The sequence below is a fragment of the Drosophila willistoni genome, assembly GCF_018902025.1.
Source record: "Drosophila willistoni isolate 14030-0811.24 chromosome 2L unlocalized genomic scaffold, UCI_dwil_1.1 Seg196, whole genome shotgun sequence".
NCBI lineage: Eukaryota > Metazoa > Arthropoda > Insecta > Diptera > Drosophilidae > Drosophila > Drosophila willistoni.
In genome coordinates, this window is record NW_025814048.1 from 1365004 (window position 1) to 1384978 (window position 19975).

The 19975-nt window shown below is 36.0% G+C and overlaps 1 protein-coding gene across 1 annotated transcript in view; it reads left to right on the top strand.

Annotated features, from left to right (window-relative positions):
- LOC6639882 overlaps positions 1-19975 on the top strand; it is a 47706-nt gene that overhangs the window by 20671 nt on the left and 7060 nt on the right. The window contains exons 2-4 of the mRNA XM_002062736.4: positions 14410-14810; positions 14977-15198; positions 18601-18848. Of these exons, the coding sequence (XP_002062772.3) occupies positions 14410-14810; positions 14977-15198; positions 18601-18848 (871 nt within the window). The remainder of the gene's footprint in view (positions 1-14409; positions 14811-14976; positions 15199-18600; positions 18849-19975) is intronic.

A 19975-nucleotide genomic window follows, 5' to 3' on the forward strand; every position in this document is an offset into this window, starting at 1 on the left:
TACTGATACGCCATGTGTAATAATTTGATGATAATTTTTCATAATGCATTTGTGCAGTCAATTGTAATTGATTTTTGGTAAACCAAATATATATATTTTTATACGAATATATATCCATTGTTAATCAGCATTTACCTGGTATGCGATTTTGGTTACTGATTGGTAATTAATATCGCATAATTCAATTCATTTCACTCATACATCCACACACTCATATAGTGAGTATATGTTTCAGTTTTTACATTTTAAGCAAATAAATGTGCAAATGTCATTAAGTTGACTTGCCATATGCATGCCCACATTTGTGTTTTCCATCTGATTGGCTTACTCATTTGCATATTCATATATGTATGTGTGTGTGTGTGTTTGTGTGTGTGTTTGTGTGTGTGTATCTTATTAACTGCCTTTGGTTGCCCCGTTATGACAATTAACCCAAATTCCATATCGAATAAATGAGTTTTACATGCACTTCATGTGCAAGTGAAATTTATCTGTTTTCCATATGGTTCTATCTGGTTTCAACTTTTATTTTTGTTATTTCATTCATTTGATAATCTTAATGAATTTTACTTGTTTTGCAGTCCAACAATTTGCAGTTGGTATAACAGTAATAATTCCATATTTGTTTATTATTTTTTCAACCATTTATAAAATGGAAAGAATATAAATAAATAACAATTTCAAATTAGGAAGTCTTTCTTATTACTCTTATCTAACATAAGTACAAAAGAGAACTCTTAATTAATCTTAACAACAATTTGCGTGACTATTTAAATCTTAAAGTCACTACGATTTAAAGCTGTGCCAAAAAGTTTTTGAACAATTCGTTACTAATCTACCTTTTGTTTTTTTGTTGTCTTGTTTATTCTTGATACCATAATCTTTTAACCGAAATCTTTTCATTATTTTTACTGTTCTGATTCCATACAAATGCCTGCCAATAAAAATTAAACAAAAGCATAAATTTTAAGCACCAAGCCAAGTGCCACCACAGGCAAAAAAAAAAAAAAAGACGAAAATGTTTCTAAGCTAATTCTTTCATTTTGCGTTTTTTGGTTTCTTTCTTTTTTTTTTTTTTTTTTTGTTCTACGCTTTATTTATTTAACACGCGCCGACAATGGGAAAAAATTGTATAAAATAGAATTTAGAAATGGCAGCCAAAACTCACATAGAAAGAGAAAGAGAGAGTGAGACAGTGGGAGAGAGAAAGAGAGCGAAGCAAAGGCAAAACAAGTCATAAAGATAAAGGAAATTTATGGTTGCCAGAGCATTGTGAGAAAACAACTTCGCATACGGAAGGGGAAGGGAAAAGTCGAAGCGGAATGGTGCGGAGTAAAAGCCAGAAACCATCAGCAGGAAATTAGGTTAACGATTTTTCACTCTCAGTTGCAGCATGGAAAACTGAGAAAAGCGCTGTAAATATGTTCTTCAGTTTTAAATACCCTTGCAGAGGGTATTTTAATATTCCTCACACAGATGGAAACAGACCGCGACCTCATTAACTTTCCTATATTTATATTCTTTATCACAATCTATGAAAGATTTGTTCTACAAGTCAAATTACCTTTTATGTTGCTAAGTTTTTTAGCCAAGACTTTGATGATTTGCATAAAGATTTTATTATTTTAGACTAATCCAAAGAATTTCTTCAAAAAAGTTGGAAATCAGCATGAAGTGTTTCACTTTTGAAACTTTAGTTCGTTTGATTACGTTTAAGAAAATGTATTTTAACACCTATGATTTAATAGGTAACAGAATTGTCATCTCTTTCCTAGTATTATTCACACTGTTAACTTGGGAAATAGAAATGGAGAACCCTGACTAAAGTATCTGCAGATTGCAATCACTCGTTTAGTAATATTAATTAAAGTCATTATAAGGAACTTGAAGTCATTATAAATATTGTACGTAAAAGAAAAGTAAACATACTGTTGCCTATAATACTTTCTATTTCATTTACCAATTCTTGTTGCTTTAAATGGCTCATTTTTAGGGTATTCAAACTTCGTAGTAGTTGTAATGTCAGCATCCAATAAAGTTGGGTTTTTCTTTTATTTTTATGTAAGCTATCTTTTGTTTTTGCACAGTTTTACAGCAATTTACAGTTACAGTTTAAAGTTATGGCCCTCCTCCATAGACACCCTGATGGCCCCCTTCCACCCCTGCCCCACAACATTTGCCACTGCGACAGAGTTTAACTGGCAGAGATCCTGGCATATACAAATGTCGCCCTTTTATCGGCTAAACGATGCCTAAGTGAGGCTTCAATTCAGCCCTGACACCCCTCCCCAAGTCCCGCCAAAAAACACATTAGCTCCACAAAAAAAAGAAGGAGAGAAAAGAGGAAGAGACAAGGATTCGCATAGATATCCTTGGGCCCATGGCATATCCCCTTTTCGGTTGTTTTTTTTTGTACTCTTTTGGTTGGGTTAATGTTCTTTTGTTGGTTCTGCCTCTTTTGTGTGTTGCTGCTATTATTTTAGCCACTTTCCATTTCAGTTTGCAGAAACTGGCCAAGAGTTCACAGTTTGCGGTTAGTTGAGAAACAGAAATGAAATCAAAAGAAATGAAATCTATCCCAAAATAAAATTAATTAAAATTAATTGCCGCTACATATTTGTATTTGGTTTTGCTGTTGGGTTTAATTTCCTTTCACTTTTCTTTCTTTCCTTTTTTTTCACTTAAGAAATTTCAACCATGTTGTTTGCTTGCGGTTGTTGTTTTTTTTTCTTTTCTTGCTGTTGATTCTATTCAACAACAAATGTAGGTAAAGAGAGAGGGGAACATAAAGGGAGGGCGGACTGTGGTGTGAGTGTGTGTGAGTGGTAAGGTGTATTGGCCGGGCTTTGTGTGTTAGAATATGACCTACTTGTAGGTGGCATATGTTGAGGTTGTTTTCTGTGTTGCAACAAGATGTAGCTGAAGGCTTAGATAAGCTGCCCTGGGCCCGTTTCCTACTCCTTCTCCCCCCTCTCTCTCTATCATCTACTGACTGATGAAGTGCTGAGGTTCCTTTTTTTCTTTCCTTTTTTTGTGGGCTGCCATTGGATATATGTGTCTTTGTGTGTGTGTGCTTGGGTGTGGGAAAAGGTTGATTCTTTTGTTCATTTTGAAGTGTATATAAAAAAACACAATGCTGTAACTTGAATCAACTATGAGTCAGAATTTTTGAATTTTGAGTTGATTTTTCATGGGAAAAGACTCTCATGCAGAACTTCATCACAATGGATTCTTAGTTGAAGATGTTCATTTCGAGTCCAAGATGGTTACGTGATGGATATTTGACTTTATTTTTCACATGTCTTTTATAAGGTTATTTAAAGGTAGTTACAGGTTTTTCAATAACAGGTAAATAGGTTGAATAGGGTAAACAGTAATATAAAAAAAAGCTTTTTAGAAAAACCTAACCAACCTTAAATAAGTCATTAATAAAATAAAACTTTAGTATTTTCTCCTCTATGTACCTCAATGGTATTAACTATATTAAATATTTACTTTAAATAGAGCATTCCACAATCAGTAAACAAAAAAAAAAAAAAATTAGAAAACAAAACTAACAACATATTTTTTTCACTTACCCCGCCCCGTGAATCCTTTGGCCTTTCTTTACTCACATCCTTTTTCACTTGCGGTTTTTGTCTGGCATATTGTTGATGTGGCTTCTGTTGTTGTTGGCATCCTTTTTTGTTGTTGTTATTCTGTTATTGGAAATTGAATTTTTGCCGTTTTTTGTTGGTTCATGCAGCTTGCGGCTTGCCGTTCCATTCGCTGCTCCTTTTTTTAATGTTTTGCATTGCATGTAAAACGGGTATGTTCCTTTTGAGAAAAAGTTTGCAAACTAATATAAGGGAAAAAGGATACCCGAATGGCCCATGGCCAAATTGCCTATGTAGGTACATACATACGTAAATACCTGTCAGTTCACCAAAAACAGATACTTTAAAAAAGTCGTTTCGTATTTAAACCTATTTTCTTCTACATAAATTGATATGTGAGTAAAATTTATACAAACTTTAAGCCATAATTGCACATAATAGCTAATGTGGCTCCAAATAAACTCTCTTTCCAAATAAAATATTTTTTTTTTGGATTTAAATGGCAAATCAATAATTTAACCATTTAAAAATTTCGATCGACAGAAGGAACCTAAAAACGTTTTAATCGTAATGATGCGTCTCTCCTACAACAAATTTGTATGGTCGATTCTTAATAATCCATTTTCATTCATGGAAAGTTCAAATAATTTCGTCTCTGCAAATACCAGAGACCATCTGCACATAGAGAATAAAAATAATACAAGAAATAAAATTTAGTAATCAAAAAAGTTTACAAATGGTTACAGCTGAAAATTAAAAACGAAACTTGATGGAACAATTTTAAAGTATATAAATTCTTCGGCATAGTCCAAGAAAAATATTTGTTCTAGGATTTTTAATATTAAGATATGTAGAGTATATATACTATACACACATACATATATAGGTTATTGTTGTTGAAGCAACATTTGTGTGGTACGCAACGTTGCGAAAGGGCGTTTTCAAATAAAAAAATAAAGGGAAAATATTATAAAATAAAAAACAAGTTTATAAAATATTGCAACTATTTTTATTTTCCCTGACCTGGACATGGAATTTAACACAGTTGTAAATATATTGGAAAAAGAAAAACTAATTTCACCTAAAATCAAAAATGGGAGTGAACAAGCATGAGAGTTTTTCTGTTTGGATGTGTGTTAGGTATGTGTGGTTGTGTATATGTACATATGTGTGTCTGTGTCTAGAATTCAAATTCAGAGTTATGTCTAGGATGTTGTTTGTGTTTGGCAATTCCTTTACGGTCTACTAAGCAATAGAAATGTAAATAGAAGTAAGAGAAACAAACTAGAGAGAGTAAAAAAATCAAACAATTTTATACAATTTCTGAAACTGAATGCAACAAACACTTGAAATATTTTCAATTTCACACGGCGTATGCGTAATATGTACATACAGTTTGCAAATTTACTGCAATTTTAATACAATTTACTCGTTTTAATTAACAAACGAATGAAAGGCCATGTGGAACATACAAACATATATGGTATATGGTTTCGAAACAATAAAGGATTTTTACCCCCGAAGAAAAATAAATGCGAAAAGCTGAAAAGTTGCAGGTAAACAAAAGCAACCAAGATCTGCCTGTGTTTGTGTGTGTGTGTGTGTGTCTCGAGGGCGCAATGTGTAAACAAAAGTTTAGACTTTAGTAAGATAAGCGCTCAAGTGTGTGTTCGTGTGTGTTTGTGTATGTGTGTGTGTTTGTGTGTGTGCAGACGCTGACAGTTTACATGGCAGCAAAGTTTCAAGAGTTTAGCCAACAAAACTGCCAAAGGAATTACATAAACAGTGCGGATGGAGCAAAAAAAATCTCTCACACACACACACACAGCAAGAACCCAAAGACAAGCCAAGGGGGCGCCTGATTACGAACAAAATAGCAACAACAACAATAACCAAAAAAAAAGTAAAACAAAGTACACTAACACAAAAAACAACAAACAAACAAACGAATGAAAAACTTCAGGTAAAATGTCTACCCTCAAGTTATCCCAACTTTGATTAAAAATTCCACTAATAAACAAACTGTAGTTCTTGTGTTTTTTTTCCCCCCAATGTTTGGTGTTCTGTTTTTTTTCTTGTGTCATTGTTGCTAGCGCCACCTAGCGGTAACAATGGCTGGTTAACTCTAGCCCATATGAGACAGTTAGGGATGGTAAAATAATTACAAATTTGTAATTTATTCTTTGATATACAGAGAAGAATCTTTGAATAATTCTTGGCATTAAGAAAATAAAATAATAATTTTTTACATTTTCAATGTGTTTTAATCTCTATCGAGAACCATCTTCTTTATGAAAATTTAGATATTTAGTTGGCCGACTACTTAAAGCATGCAATATAAGAAAATTAATATAAATATTTCACGAGAAACACTAAGAACTGCAAATAAAAGTTTTCTCAAACAATTCTAAGGTGAAACAATATGTAAACTTACCGATAATTTTCCAGCAAATTGCTTCTAAGAGATCCATTCTGTCTCACGCGACCATCGCTAATTGATTGCTTCACCTTAAGGGAAAGGCCGTCATGGGGAAATCCCGAAACTTTTGCAACGCTCAATAAACATTGCGTTTACCGCTCCACTCCAACAACAACAACAACAACAACAACAACAAAGGAAAATGGCAACTTTTTTGGTGTTTTTTATATATTTTTTAGTTGATGTTTGTGCTTTATGTGTATGAGTATTTGTGTGTGTGTGTGTGTGTGGATCCATTTTGCTGTGTAAACTTGTTGGTGGGTTAAAAGTTTCCGCTTCTCCCTTTCCCTTCCCGTCGAACCCTTCTGCCAAAAACTTCATTCCCTGTGTATTCCCTTTTGGTTTCTGTTGCTGCAGCCATTTTGTAAATTTCATGTGCATTATATTTGCAAATTTGTGTTGTTTATTTATGCGCGGCAATGCGCAGGGTACAACATGCATACACACACACACACACACACACATAGATAGAGGAGGTTATTTGCTCGTTTGCGGTTGTGCATAATGCAATACGTTTTCTGTTGAACTTTCGACTTTAATTGCAATTCATTTTAAGCTAACGAAATGAGAAACATTATATAGCCAATATGCACATACACATTGTAGAGTATGCTGCCTGTGTGTGTGTGTGTGTATTTATTAATTAAATAAAATGCTAATTAAAGTTTGCCCATGCAATATATATCCTGTATAATATCCCTTGTCTCTGCCACTGCCTGCGTTTTGATCCCAAATGCATATTTAATGTCCTGCTGTGTGTTCGTCTGTGTGGGACAAGCTCAACGCTTGACTTATTGATTGGCTTTCTAAATTTCGTTCACGTACTGCTGCTACTACTACTTTTCATTGCTGTGGATTGGCTAGGTTCAAAATGCTAATTAATTTCAATTTGTTGTTGCAAATTGTTCAAAAGTGTGTTCAGAAAGTGCACAATGGCAAACTGCACACACACACACACACACACAATTATGGAGGGGAAAAACATCGAGAAAGGATAAATCTCTGCTTAATCCAATAGATAATTGGTTTGATTCTGCCAACGGCTATCATGTACATAAGTATGTATGTATGTCTACTGTAATGAGTACATGCATCCATGACGTATACGTAATTTAGTTGAGAATTATTTAACAATAGGCAATCGAATTGGTATGCGTATAATTTGTAAAGTTGGATTGTGCAATGAAACGTTTTGGCTTTACATATTTAGATAAGTTTCTTAGCTAAATGTTAAAAATTGTACTTTGGGAAGTTTAATGTATAAAATTTGGGAGTAAAGGATAACTCAGATATGTTTTGGCAAAGAAGATGTAGTAACAATTATTTGTTGTAATTTTTTGTTAAGCTTTTACATTGCCTAAATTCTAATATTTAATGAGAAGAGTTAAACAGTGTTTAGGTACAACAATATGTAACTAAATAAGGAACATCACTGTATCTAGAAGATGTATCAGCCTTCAATAGTTTTTGGCTTAGTTTATAAATTTCAACTTTAACAATGGAATAATGGATTAAGTGCCTATTGCTTATTGCTTTTTAATTTGCTGACATCAGATGCATTCATAAATAGATACGAGTCTTTAAACTTAACTCTGTTTTTAGTTTGCTTGAATTTATATTTTCAGAAATATTTTTTACACACTTTTGTGAAAAACGAACTATGCAAATCAACAACAGACACAAACATACACTTCCCTACAAACACACACACACAGACAGACAGAGACAGACACTAAGAATTTCCATTTACTACATATTTCATTTTTTTTCAAAATTTCACACACTCTTCACAATTTGCGGCACTGTATTCTCTATTACCAAACAAGACATCAGAAAAAGAAACATTCTTATTTCAATCACCCATCCATCCATCCATCCATTCACTCGACCACCTATCCTTCCCTCCTCTCAACCCTCTGACCATATTCCATACATCAATCGATGTGATGTGTATCTTGTTCTGGCAACTTTTATTTGTGCGTTTTATTTGTTTTACAATTTTCTTCAATTATTTTAATGCAACAAATATGTATGTTGCTGACGAGTACAACAAGAAAATTTCAAAATTCATGCCCGCCTCTCCAAGCCCCAACCCCCGTGCAAACCTCCATTAAGCATTTGGGTTTGTTTTTATGACTTTTGCTTTACGATAGCAACCCAGAGAGGAGGATGAGGAGTAGTAAAGGATACACAACTCAGGAATTGTGTCAGTGTGTGGCCGGACTGTATTTGGAGGAGAAGGAGGGTCTGTAGGGGTTTGGGTGTTGATAAGGGGGGATGAGGCTGGCGATGTCGCTGACTTGCCACAAGAAATCAATCAAAATTGTGGCAACAACAACACAAAGCACGGGGAAAACAGAACAGAAAAAAAAAATAACAAAAGGCACAGCTCACGCGATGCTCATCAATTTGTGTGTCGTTGAAGTGTGTCCTTGCTTTTGAGCATGTGTGTGTGTGTGTATATTCGGGGGAGCGGATGTGTATGTGTATGTGTGTGGTTGTCTGGCTTTTGTGTTTGCTTAGTGCAGTGCAAACAAAGGACAATGCCTGATGTGCCTGCCTTATACTAACTGCAGTCAGTTCCACAATCATTGGTTTGCCTTCTTCTTCTACTTCCCTTTGTATAATGTTCTTTCCCCCCGTTCCACTAGCCCAAGCACCCTCTCTCCGAAAATGTCTGTTTGCCATTGCAGCTTAACATGACTGACACACTTTTCATGCCACAATAAGCCATTATAATGAATGTAAACCACAAAAAAGTAAGCCAAAAAACTAACACAAAATTCAAAATGGAAAATGAAATTGCTTAAAGATTGTAACGAAAAAATTATTATTTCGATAAACTTTAAAAATAACTTGGATTACGAAAATTTCCTAACTAATTGGCCTAGACCCCATTACCATATGGGTAAACTAAAGCCATGGTCTGCAGACACTATGTGGGACATGAGAAATGGCCAATAAGACACAAGGGGCGTTCGGTCAGCCAGTTAATTAGCTCAGGAGCGGTTGAGCAAACACAAAGGGTTAGTAAATTATCATTTGCTTGAGTATCGTAAGTTCTTAACCAAGTAAATTATAAGAGCAGAAAGACAAAGATTCCTCTTCTTATATTACTTACTTCTTACTCTCACTGCTTAGAATTTAGTTAGTACATAACTTTAGTAGTTCATTACTTAGGAAGTACGTTTTATAATCAATGCTTTCAAATATTAAACGCACTCGACAAATTCAAATTGATTCTCACAATCAAATTTCTCTACTCCTCTAAAAGATTTCTTCAACTTTATTTGTATTATTTACATTTCTAATGACTTAACAGAGTCGAACTCTATTAATCCGATCCTGTGTTAGTTAGCCAGTTAGATAGATAGGCATCCCGAGATGCTGTGACAGGATAACTAAGTAAAGCTAAGCAACCCTCATTTGTCACATGATTTTTATAAACTGTTGTTGTCCAGCAAATCTTGCCTATTGTCTTGTTGTCTGAGTTTGCTCGCCTCTACTGGTATCCTTGTTAGCCTTGTTATGTTTTTGGTCAATTTCATTTGTAATCCCTTTAAGCCTAACACACATGCACACCCATAAACACACACCCATTGTCATTTGCCATCTTGTATGTGTGTGTGTGTGTGTGAAATGCCGTCAATAGCATAGAAGTGACAACTCTAATGCCAGTTCAGTTTGTTTGTCTACATAATTGGCCAGTCAACTTGAATCCTGTCATTGTCCACATCTAATCCATACACACAAATATATTTATATACATATATGTACTGATGTATATATATTTATTTTAGGTATAGCTTCAGCAAGCATTAATTATGGGTTAGATAAAGTCGAGAGCCACAACATTGCAGGTTTTTTTTTTGGTTCAAGCTTGCATAAGTTTTAAGCACCAACAAAATTTTTGCAGCTGCTGCTCCTCCTTGACGTTGACACCAAAGTTGATTAAAGTAATGGATAAATTTCATTTGGCTAGTAAACCATTTCATTACACTTAGAGCAATCAGTTTTGGTTACCATATCGAAATTAGCTTGGGCCACATTTGTATTTTGTTCAGTGCACTTTTGCGGTTTCGCCCCAGAATGCTTAAGTTGCCTGTCAATTCTGGTGGCCTGACTGAAAAAACAAAAGCCATGGCTGCAGCCAGCCAAGGAGTCACAAGGAGCCACGTCCTGGCATGTTTCTACGAGTATTTTATGATGCGGCCCACCCTCTCTACGGCTAGAAAACTAGGTTACACCACGTCAGAAATGTCATCAACTTGACATTTTATCAGGACTCTTGGTTGCAGTAGTTGAATGCAAAATTTTACTAGCAAATATGACAGAAATTACTATTAACAGGCAGCTGTATGCAGTTGCCACCAGTTTTTCCCCAATCTCAATCTCAACCCGGGTCTCCTCAGTCCTATTCCTAGTCAGTTTGGGCCTTGCTCTCTAACTTTTGCTCATTCTCGAGTTTATTGAGAGCAAGGAGAATTTCTGCATATGTCATCAAGACATGCACCAAGCTTTCATTTCTAGACATATGTATATACATATGAGCTGTATATATCTGTATAATAGATGTATTACGACAATGTCTTAGATTTGCGTATGCAGCCAAGAAACAAGTTTTGCATTTCAATTGCCTGACTGCTGCTCTCCACTCTCTCTCGCTGAGTTTTCCCTCCTTGTTTTGGTTTAAAATTAAATTTGTATTTAACAAAAGAAACGAAAAGAAAAAAAAAACAGAAATGGAAATGCGAATGGAAATTAGTAAAATGCAAATATTTATTTAGCGAAATATGATATTCATCTATATAAATAATCCGTACATATGCTTTATATGTATATTTGGCAGGGGAAAATTTCACATCACGTATACGCCAGGTGTGCGCCAGGTCTCGTTGTTCGCACTGCCCCTCATTTTAGATACCTGTTTTGTTTTCTTTTGTTGTAATGTATTTATAGCGTGTGTATTTTTTTTCAAATTTTCCATTTACCAGTACATAGATAGATATTTGTACACACATATGTATATAAATATGACCGAACAGCAACTGACAAGCCAATTAAATTTGACATACATAATTAAGTGAGTTTTGTTTTTTTGTTGTTTTTTTTGTCAGAAAGAAAAACCGAAAATTGAATTTTTAATTATTTAGCACAGTGAAGAAGACAAGTAATATCTAATGGCATTTAGCTAATCAATCATATTTGCCAGATGCACCAAAAAGGAAGAAACTGGTATTAAAAACGATTCATCATTCTTGGCCAAATGGCATAAGAATGAGTTACGAGGTGTGGCTAATGATTAAGTGGAGTGGCTTAACTATTTTAAGGATATGCTGAAAGAGTGCCGACAGAAAGAGGTACATTTTAGTAAGTCTTCAGTCTCCTTTCGCCCTGCTAAACATTTCTTTAGCTCTTTCCAGTTGAATTTCTTACCAATTTCAATAAATGAATCACATTTTAAACACACTTAAAGAGGGCTCCTTCACTTTCTTTGTGAGTTAATGGGGATAGGTTTTACCTGTATAGCATTTCATCAAGTTGGCCCTTTTGTGCTGACATTTCCACTTATCCTTTTGGTATTAATCCCTCTTGCATTTTATACCATTCGTTCGTTTATAGGTATACATATATGCAACGAAATCGCTTGGCTATTAAAATCAAATTTATTGCCTGTAATTAAATTTTTTGGTCGTGGCAAATGAAACATGGTTTTCTTTTTGCTTTGCGTTTGCGGAAATCGCAGGAAATTGACCATGCCAGCAAAAAGAGAAAAAGAGAAAAAAGTGATGCAAAAATTGTGTCATAAATTGAATAAAAATGTGTGTCATATTGGTTGACTATATACATACATGAATTAATACCTGACTGACTCGCCTTTTGAGGCGTGGCGGCGAGCAGATGAGTTTGTTTTTGCTGTCTTTTTTTTGCTTTCTTTTTTGTGTGTGTGTGTGCCAATTAAAAAGCCATAGGATGAATCATGGCCAACAGTTGGCCATTTGCCAGATTGCATTTTCTAGCACACACACAATATTTTTGTTTTTTTGAGTTTGTTATTTTTTTACAGGGTAGCTACTTTACTCTCACACACAATTTAGTTCTCTCTTTGTTGCTCTATCTCTCTTTCGCTCTGCGTTTCTATCGTGGTGTTGGTGGTGCGTATGTTAAGTGTAATTTATGGGGCATACGTGGCTGGGCTTTTATTACGTGCCACATAAGTCCAGGCAGTGGCAGAAATTTCGTGGCAATTTTTGGCTTTTAATGTGCATAATTAAGCATTAATTACGCCCACGAACTGAAATGGTGACCCCGACGCATTGGCATTTTTACAGAACATTTATCTGTAAACCGACCAAAATTGGATCTCTTCGCTCCGTCGCTCTCTCTGTCATTTTGGTTGTGGTCATTTAATTTGTAACCACGAGGAGGAGTTGTAGTCATTCTCTCTCTCTCTCTCTTCCGATATTGGCAAACCATTTGCACAATTTAAGCATTTAATTGCAAATTTATTATGCTTATTTTGTGGCCATTTTGTAATTGATTGACTGTTCACAGTGTTTATGTATGTATGTGTGTGTGTGAATGTGTGTGTTTATCACACGATAAAAGTGAAAATCAAATAAACTTTGACCTTCATTTGTGCTTGCTGATGAATGCAACAAAAACTTTCCAATTATTTATCAAATATTGATTTTCATTCATTTATTTTGGAAAAAACATTCCCCCTCAAAGTATGCAACGAAATTTGTCAATTACACAAAGTGCTGGCAAAAACAAAAAAGAAATTAGCACAAAACGAAGAAGAGCAAGAAAAAGCAACAACTAAAAAGTCAACGAAAGCATAAATAATATTTCATTTGACACAGTTTCGATTGAAGGCAGCGGACATTCCCCTGGCTCATCTCGCCCCCCTCTCATTCTCATCATCATCTGTCCTCTTCCTCCTCACTTTGACGAGAAGCCAGCGGCATTGCATAAAAGCGCAAAAGTTGAAAAGGCAAAAATATGCTTTGTAGTTGCGACTTTCATTAGTCACCAAGATACAGAAATGAAAGAAACGCAAAAAAAAACGAGAGAAAAATAAAAAGGAGAGCAAAAAAAAAAACAGAGCTAGTAAATTAAAAATAAGTGCAAAGAGGAAAGTCAAGTTGAGAAAGAATGAAGAGTAAAACTAATAAATAAGCTGACACAGTGCCGCAGCAGAGCAGAGAGAAAGAGCCAGAGAGAGAGAAGAATATCTTCAGAATGAACGTCAAAAGACAAAAAGCGAGAAATGGAATAAAAAACAAAAATGAAGAAAGAATATAAAAAACTGGCACAAGTGGCATGTTGCAATGTTAATTGAAGACAAATAAGAGCCGACGGAAACGAAAGAGAACATGCAAACAAAAAGCCACCAGGCATCCCACCACCAACAACAACAACAACAACAACAACAACAACAACATGCACAGCATCAGCAGCAACAACAACATCAAAGGCGAATACAGAGGGCGTTTGCGGTCACCATGGGCGGGTTGACAGTCTTCAAGAAAAGTAACCAAACCACACTAAAAAATTAACACAGAAAGAAAAATAAAAAAACAGAAAAGCACTCCAAAGGAAACTTACGCCAAAGTTTTAAATTACTTAAGGCTTTGGGAGGTGGAAAAAAGAGGATAACAGAAAAAAATTTTATAGAGTTAAAACAAAATGAACAACAAATTATAATAAAAGTTAAGCGAATTTGATAAATTACCAGAAGAAATGGAAAAATAATAGTTGAAGGTGAATTTTTAGCTAGGTTGCTGATATATTCATAGGGGAATGGAATGGAATGGAACACCAAAAATATAGATCGTTATACTGATAAATATATTTTAGATTTCGAAAAGTACTTCATCCTCATATTGAATTATCGAAAATTTCAAAAGAATTGGTTAGTAAACTGAAACATATTTTCACGACTTGAAAATTAGTCCATCTATTTTTATCAATGAATATTTATATTTGTTATTATATTTTCCTTACATTAAGGCACCAATTACCCTAACAATTATTATTGATTACACACCTATTTTTATACTAAAAAAAAAGGAAAATACATTAATTATTCAACTGTACTTGAGGGCGTATACGTAATCCATCACTCAAACTGACACCATTTGACTGCACTAGCTCTACGGGTAGAGCTAAAGGGGTTTTGTTTTTGGCCCCACGCTTTTGGCCCACTAATGAGTTGCTAAAATGCAAATATTTGCAAATTTGCAGCATTGTTTTATTTAAAGCTCATTAAATTTTAATGACTCACCTTTTCAACCAACTCTCTCTGTGTTTCTTTCGTTCTGCCCGCAGGTCGTACCCACAATGCGAACTATGCTCTCTACCACATTGGACAGCCAGCGACGTTGGGTGTTAAACAATTCACCGAGACGGGTAAAACGGATCTACTGGACAGCATTGCTGGCGAACAGCAACAACAGCAAATGCAGACCCAGAGCCAGAGCCAGACTAAGACACAGACCCAGACACAGAGCCAAAATCAGAATCAGGGGCAGACGAGCAGCAGCCGCAACGGCAAATCGCCGACAGCTGCGGAACGTAGCGTGTTCGATGAGTTTAGCATGCCGGCTATTCAGTTGGGCTCTGGACGCAGTGAGGCGAAAGTGTTTGTCGACAGCAATCACAGTTTGGTCTCGCTAATGACACGCATTGTCCCATCACCAGATTGGTTCATTGGCGTTGATTCGTTTGAGGTAAGAGAACACACACAAGCACACACGCACACAAAACAATGCGGAAAGAATTCGCGTGACGACATGAGAGAAGAGAGAGAGAAGAGAGCGAGAGGATAAAACAGAAAATCAAATTAAAATCCTAGAGATTTAGAGATCTAACTACTATTTCTTCTACTTATTGCAGCTATGTGTGGGTGGCACTTGGATTGATACAATTACCGTTGAGTTGGATCCTCTTGATGCGGGCACGGATAATGGTTTCACCTTCACGGCACCAAATTGGCCAACGGCACCGCAAGGTGTCATCTATAGGATTACCTCACGATATCCAGGCCATCCGGCCGGCAGTTTCTATTATCCCAAAAGCAAACGATTGCCGCCCATTGCCACGTTCCAGTTTATCAAGGTAAGTGAATTTGTTGAAGGACTCTGCCTCTCACTCTCCTGCCATACACATATACATATCTCTAGCTCGTTGGCTCGAACGAAAGGTTAAACAAGTTAATTAACAGCAAATTAGCAGTCAAAATGCTCTCACACAACCCCCTAATGACTTTTCATGTGGCCTCGGACTCAAAAAAAAAACCAAACCAGAGAGAGAGAAAAAAAAAACCAGAAAATTACACAAAAAAAAAAAAAACAAACCAGAACACAAAAAAAAAAAAATCAAAGTGCTAATGAGCCATTAGCATTACAATGGCGTCAACAACATCTACCGCAAAACCCCCCGCCCGCCACTTTTGCCCACAACCCCGTCATGCTTACAACATATGTAATGACTGTGCGTGTTGGGTGTGTGTGTGTGTGCGACTTGGGGGCGTTCTCCCTTGTTAATGCGCTTTATAAATCAGCTACCACACAGCTGACGCAGAAACAAAACAAAAAGCGAATATATACATAAAGATATCTGAATAAACGATGAAAAGAAAGCAAAGCCAGAGGCAAAAATATTCCTAATTACATTCAAACTATTTAAAGAGTTACACCAAAAAAAAAAAACCTACAGACACAAACACATAAAAACACTTTATAATTTATTATTAGAGTTTTACAATTATTGCCAGGAAGCGAATTATAATTTTAGTATGTTTATCACGGCAGGAAATGAAACTAAAATGAATTCTGTTTGCATTTAAATAGTTTATCATTGAAAATTTCATATTTAAAGTGCTTAAAAATGCTAAAAAAATATATTTAAAAATTCAAACATTTTCAATGTAGATAGAAATAGTTTATTGACTTGGATTTTTTTTTGATTTTGACGGCTTTAAATAGTTTTGTGTAAACTCAGAAATTGAATTAAACAAACAATAGAAAGAAAGGACCCACAGAATTTGCATTTCCAGAAATGTAGCATACTTTTTTGGGCAAACATGTGTTCGTTGGCCAGTGACGCTTTGTGTTACGTTGTCTAAAAGTATTTAGAAATTCATTAAATTGATACTAATTAAATGCTGACTAAATTCACATAATTTTTCAATCAAGTAAATTGCGAGTTAAAACATTCATTACTTTGATAATAATTCCCATGTCATGGATTTTATACTATAAAGATAACTCAAAGTTAAAGAAAAAGATTTGATTAGAGCAGGCTTAAAAGAAAATCATCTTAAATATATGATACGTTATTCATCCGTTTATAATGACTTTCTAGACCATGTCAATATTCTATTTCAGTCTCTTACAGAAATATTTCTTTCCCAATTTCCCTTAATATTGCTTTAACTTAAAAATGGTTGATCTATTAAAAAAAGTTTTATTTGCCTGGCAAATGCATTTGCTTGTCCTTCATACACACACATACAGAAACACTCATGACAATTGAACTTGGGTTTGATTGCAATTGGCCTCCATGCCTTATTTAATGCCAATCCATTACGTTTAGCAGTCACAAAATGAAAACGTGAACCATTCAAACTAGAATAGCGTACGGACAGCAGTAAAAACGACTCCACCCCGTATGGCCGGCCAGAAAAATAGCCTTCAGCCATTTGTAATTATGTATATGTAGCCATTGCCAGCGACTCGAAAGATGTCCAGAAAGTGCCGCACTTACTGTTACAATGGCCGACGCGTAGTCTTTACCCCCAGGCATAGGCTGGATCGCTCATCAAAATTGCTTTTATGTGTGGCACATAAAATTTACGCCTTCGACTCGAGGTCCACCTCTCCCAACCACTGTGGTCTCTCCCCCGTTTCGGCCAGATGTTTCGACTACGTTTGCATAGTTTATGTATCATTGAGACTCTTGTGGGTGGGTGGGTGTTTGAATGTGGGCGTGGCACACACACACACAGAGAGAAAGAGCTTTCACTGTACGTGTGGTCATTATTCTTTATTTGTTGTGGTTGTTTTGCTTTTGCTATTCTAACGCCTTTTTGACACTACTAATTTTAGTTTTATTTTCCAAGCTATTTTCCCAGTACACCATAAAGGGGGCGGGGACGTGTCTTTAGACCTTTTGCATAGTTTCATTGTGAAGGGTCCATTAACTGGGCAATCAAAATGAAAATATGTTTAAGATACATTTTCCATTTATTTTAGTGAAATTAACTGCTAAAAAAGGCGAAGCAAATGATGTTTACAAGTTTAGACTTGAGTTTCCGCTTTTATTCTAGTTCAGTTTCCGTATTCTTATTATACTAAAGAGCATTCAAATATTCACATTTTGAAACAATTATTTTTGCCAGCACTTGGACTGGCTTGGTATTCTTTTTGTTTATGACCCAACGAAACGGAAAGTTATTTACTTATATGCGTGTCATTTTATGACCAACACATGTCCTTTTTCACCAAGTCTTGTTTTGTGTTTGTGGACAGGAGCCAGCCACAATGTTGTCTCACATGTATATGTAATTATGTGTTGATTTTCTCTCTCACACACACACATAGACACAACTCACTCTCGAAAGCGAAACTAAATTCAGCTCTCAACTCTCAGGCATTAAATTTTCGTCTTAAATTTCTGGCATATTTCTGTGTCATTTTTGGGGGGGGACGTCGAATACCAAAAGACACGTAATCTCGGTAGGCTGGATTTTTTGTTTTGCAGAGGGTCTTCATTGTGTCGCCTCTACTTTTGGGGTAATCCACAAGGAATTTCACAGTTTTTGTTGCTGTATGCTGCGGATTATTGTATATTTTAATGCCCCACACACACACACACACACACACAAAGGCAACACGAAGCACTTGGCTTTCGTAGCTGTTGCTGTCGACGCATTTGCAAAAATGTAGATACAAAAGGTAGACATGGACCAAGATAAGCCAGATCAGAGCAAAAAAAAAAAGAAAGAAAAACAAAGCAAAACGAAATACCTTTATAACAATGCGTATTGTCTGAATGTTTGTTTGTAGATAGCTGGGGAGGTGGCTAGGCAGGAGGAAGGTTGGTATAGAAAATGACAGCAAGCCCAAACAAATAAATTAAAATGCGCGACAGCGAGCGAAACAAAGTTTTTGTGTTTTATCCCCAACTCTCCTTCCAGTGGAATGTAAATGCCTTCTGTCCGTTGCTTTGTGTCAATATTTGCCACAAATTGAAATTAGCAGCGCGTTAAAAGCACCTGTAGTCCTTCCATACATACATATATCTCTCTCTCCATTCTGGTTCCTGTACCCTCACCTCCTAGCCACCCTCTTTACCACACTCTCTCTGGTTCTCTAGGTACTATGTATATGCGGGGCACATAATCCCAGCAAATTAATATGCTGCACATGTGTCTGCATGAGAACAAACAATTCATTTTGGATTTCCTCTCTCTTTCACACACTCACACACACACACACACACACACAATATTTGCAGCTAAAGGAATACGAACTTAGCGAGGTATTCAACATTGCTGAGGATGATCGCAAGTATGAAATGGTACAAACACAGACCCATCTGGATGCAGAGCACAATCATGTAGAGATGAACAATGAGCTCTCGGCCAGCATTGAAAGGGAGCGACAAACGGAACAGCAGCAACAACAACAACAACAACAACAACAACAATACAATGATGAGAGACAACGAATTCGTTCACAGCTGTTGGCCAAAATGAATCCCATGTAAGTAAAACCTGTGATAAGTACTCGGTATACAAATATTTTTTCAATTAAAAGGGGAGAGGGAATAGTCGTCAAGTCGTTTGATTCAACGACACTGAAATATATATAAATGTGTATCTGTAACTGGTCTCCCTCTCTCCCCTTTTCTAGTAAGAATTTTATTTTCAATATTAAACATCGTTAGATAGCAAAGACTTAAATAGTTAAGTAAGTGTATTTTATCTTTAAATATGTCATAGTAAATGATTAATATAAGTGGGATGGGTAACTTTTTAGTTGGTTGGACTTTGGCAAATAGTTTTCAATTGAATGAAACTTTAAGGCACATGGCGTATACGTAATCAGGCTAATACCATACGCCGCCCTTTTTATCCTTTTATCCTCTTCTATCAGTCATCATCATCATCGTCGTCGTCATCGTTGCTGTCGTCTTCTTCGTCAAAGTGCTTCAATTTGCCTTACTTAACATATGCGTAAAGTGTTTTCTTTACTCTTACCATTCAAGTCGAAACTACTTTCAACACTCACATTTAAAGCCATGTGAGCAATGCCTGAAGCGCAAGGAGAGAGAGAAAGAGAGAGAGAGAGAGAGAGGGAGGAAGAAAAAATAAGAAATCTAGACAAAGTGGAAAGCAGCAGCTTGCTGGTTGGCTGGCACACTTGAAAGCACATTACACCACTTTTAAGGTGAAAAAAAATATAACACACACAAAAACAAAAACACGATAAAATTGTACGAGAACACGTTCTAGGGATAAGGCTGCATCTTTAAAAAGCCTCTGCTGTTGGCCATCTTCTCCCATTTCCCCATTTCCCCACTCCGTTTCTCGGCACGAAACGAGAACGAGAACGAGAACGAAAACTTCAACTTCAGTCAACGAGCAAAACTACAACTAATCCTGCCCTAGCCTGGGCTGATCTAGCTGGCAGTTGCCTCAGTTTCCATTCCCCCTCCATTTCCATTTTCGTGGCACTTTTTGGCTGCTGCTGCTGCTGGTGCTAGTGTTTTGTGGGAGTGGAAGTGGATTTTTGGCACCATTGGCACTGGTAACCTGCATACTTAATGACCAAGTCTACGTGTCTGAGTGCCAAAAGCCTTGAGTGTATGTATGCATGTGTTTGTATTT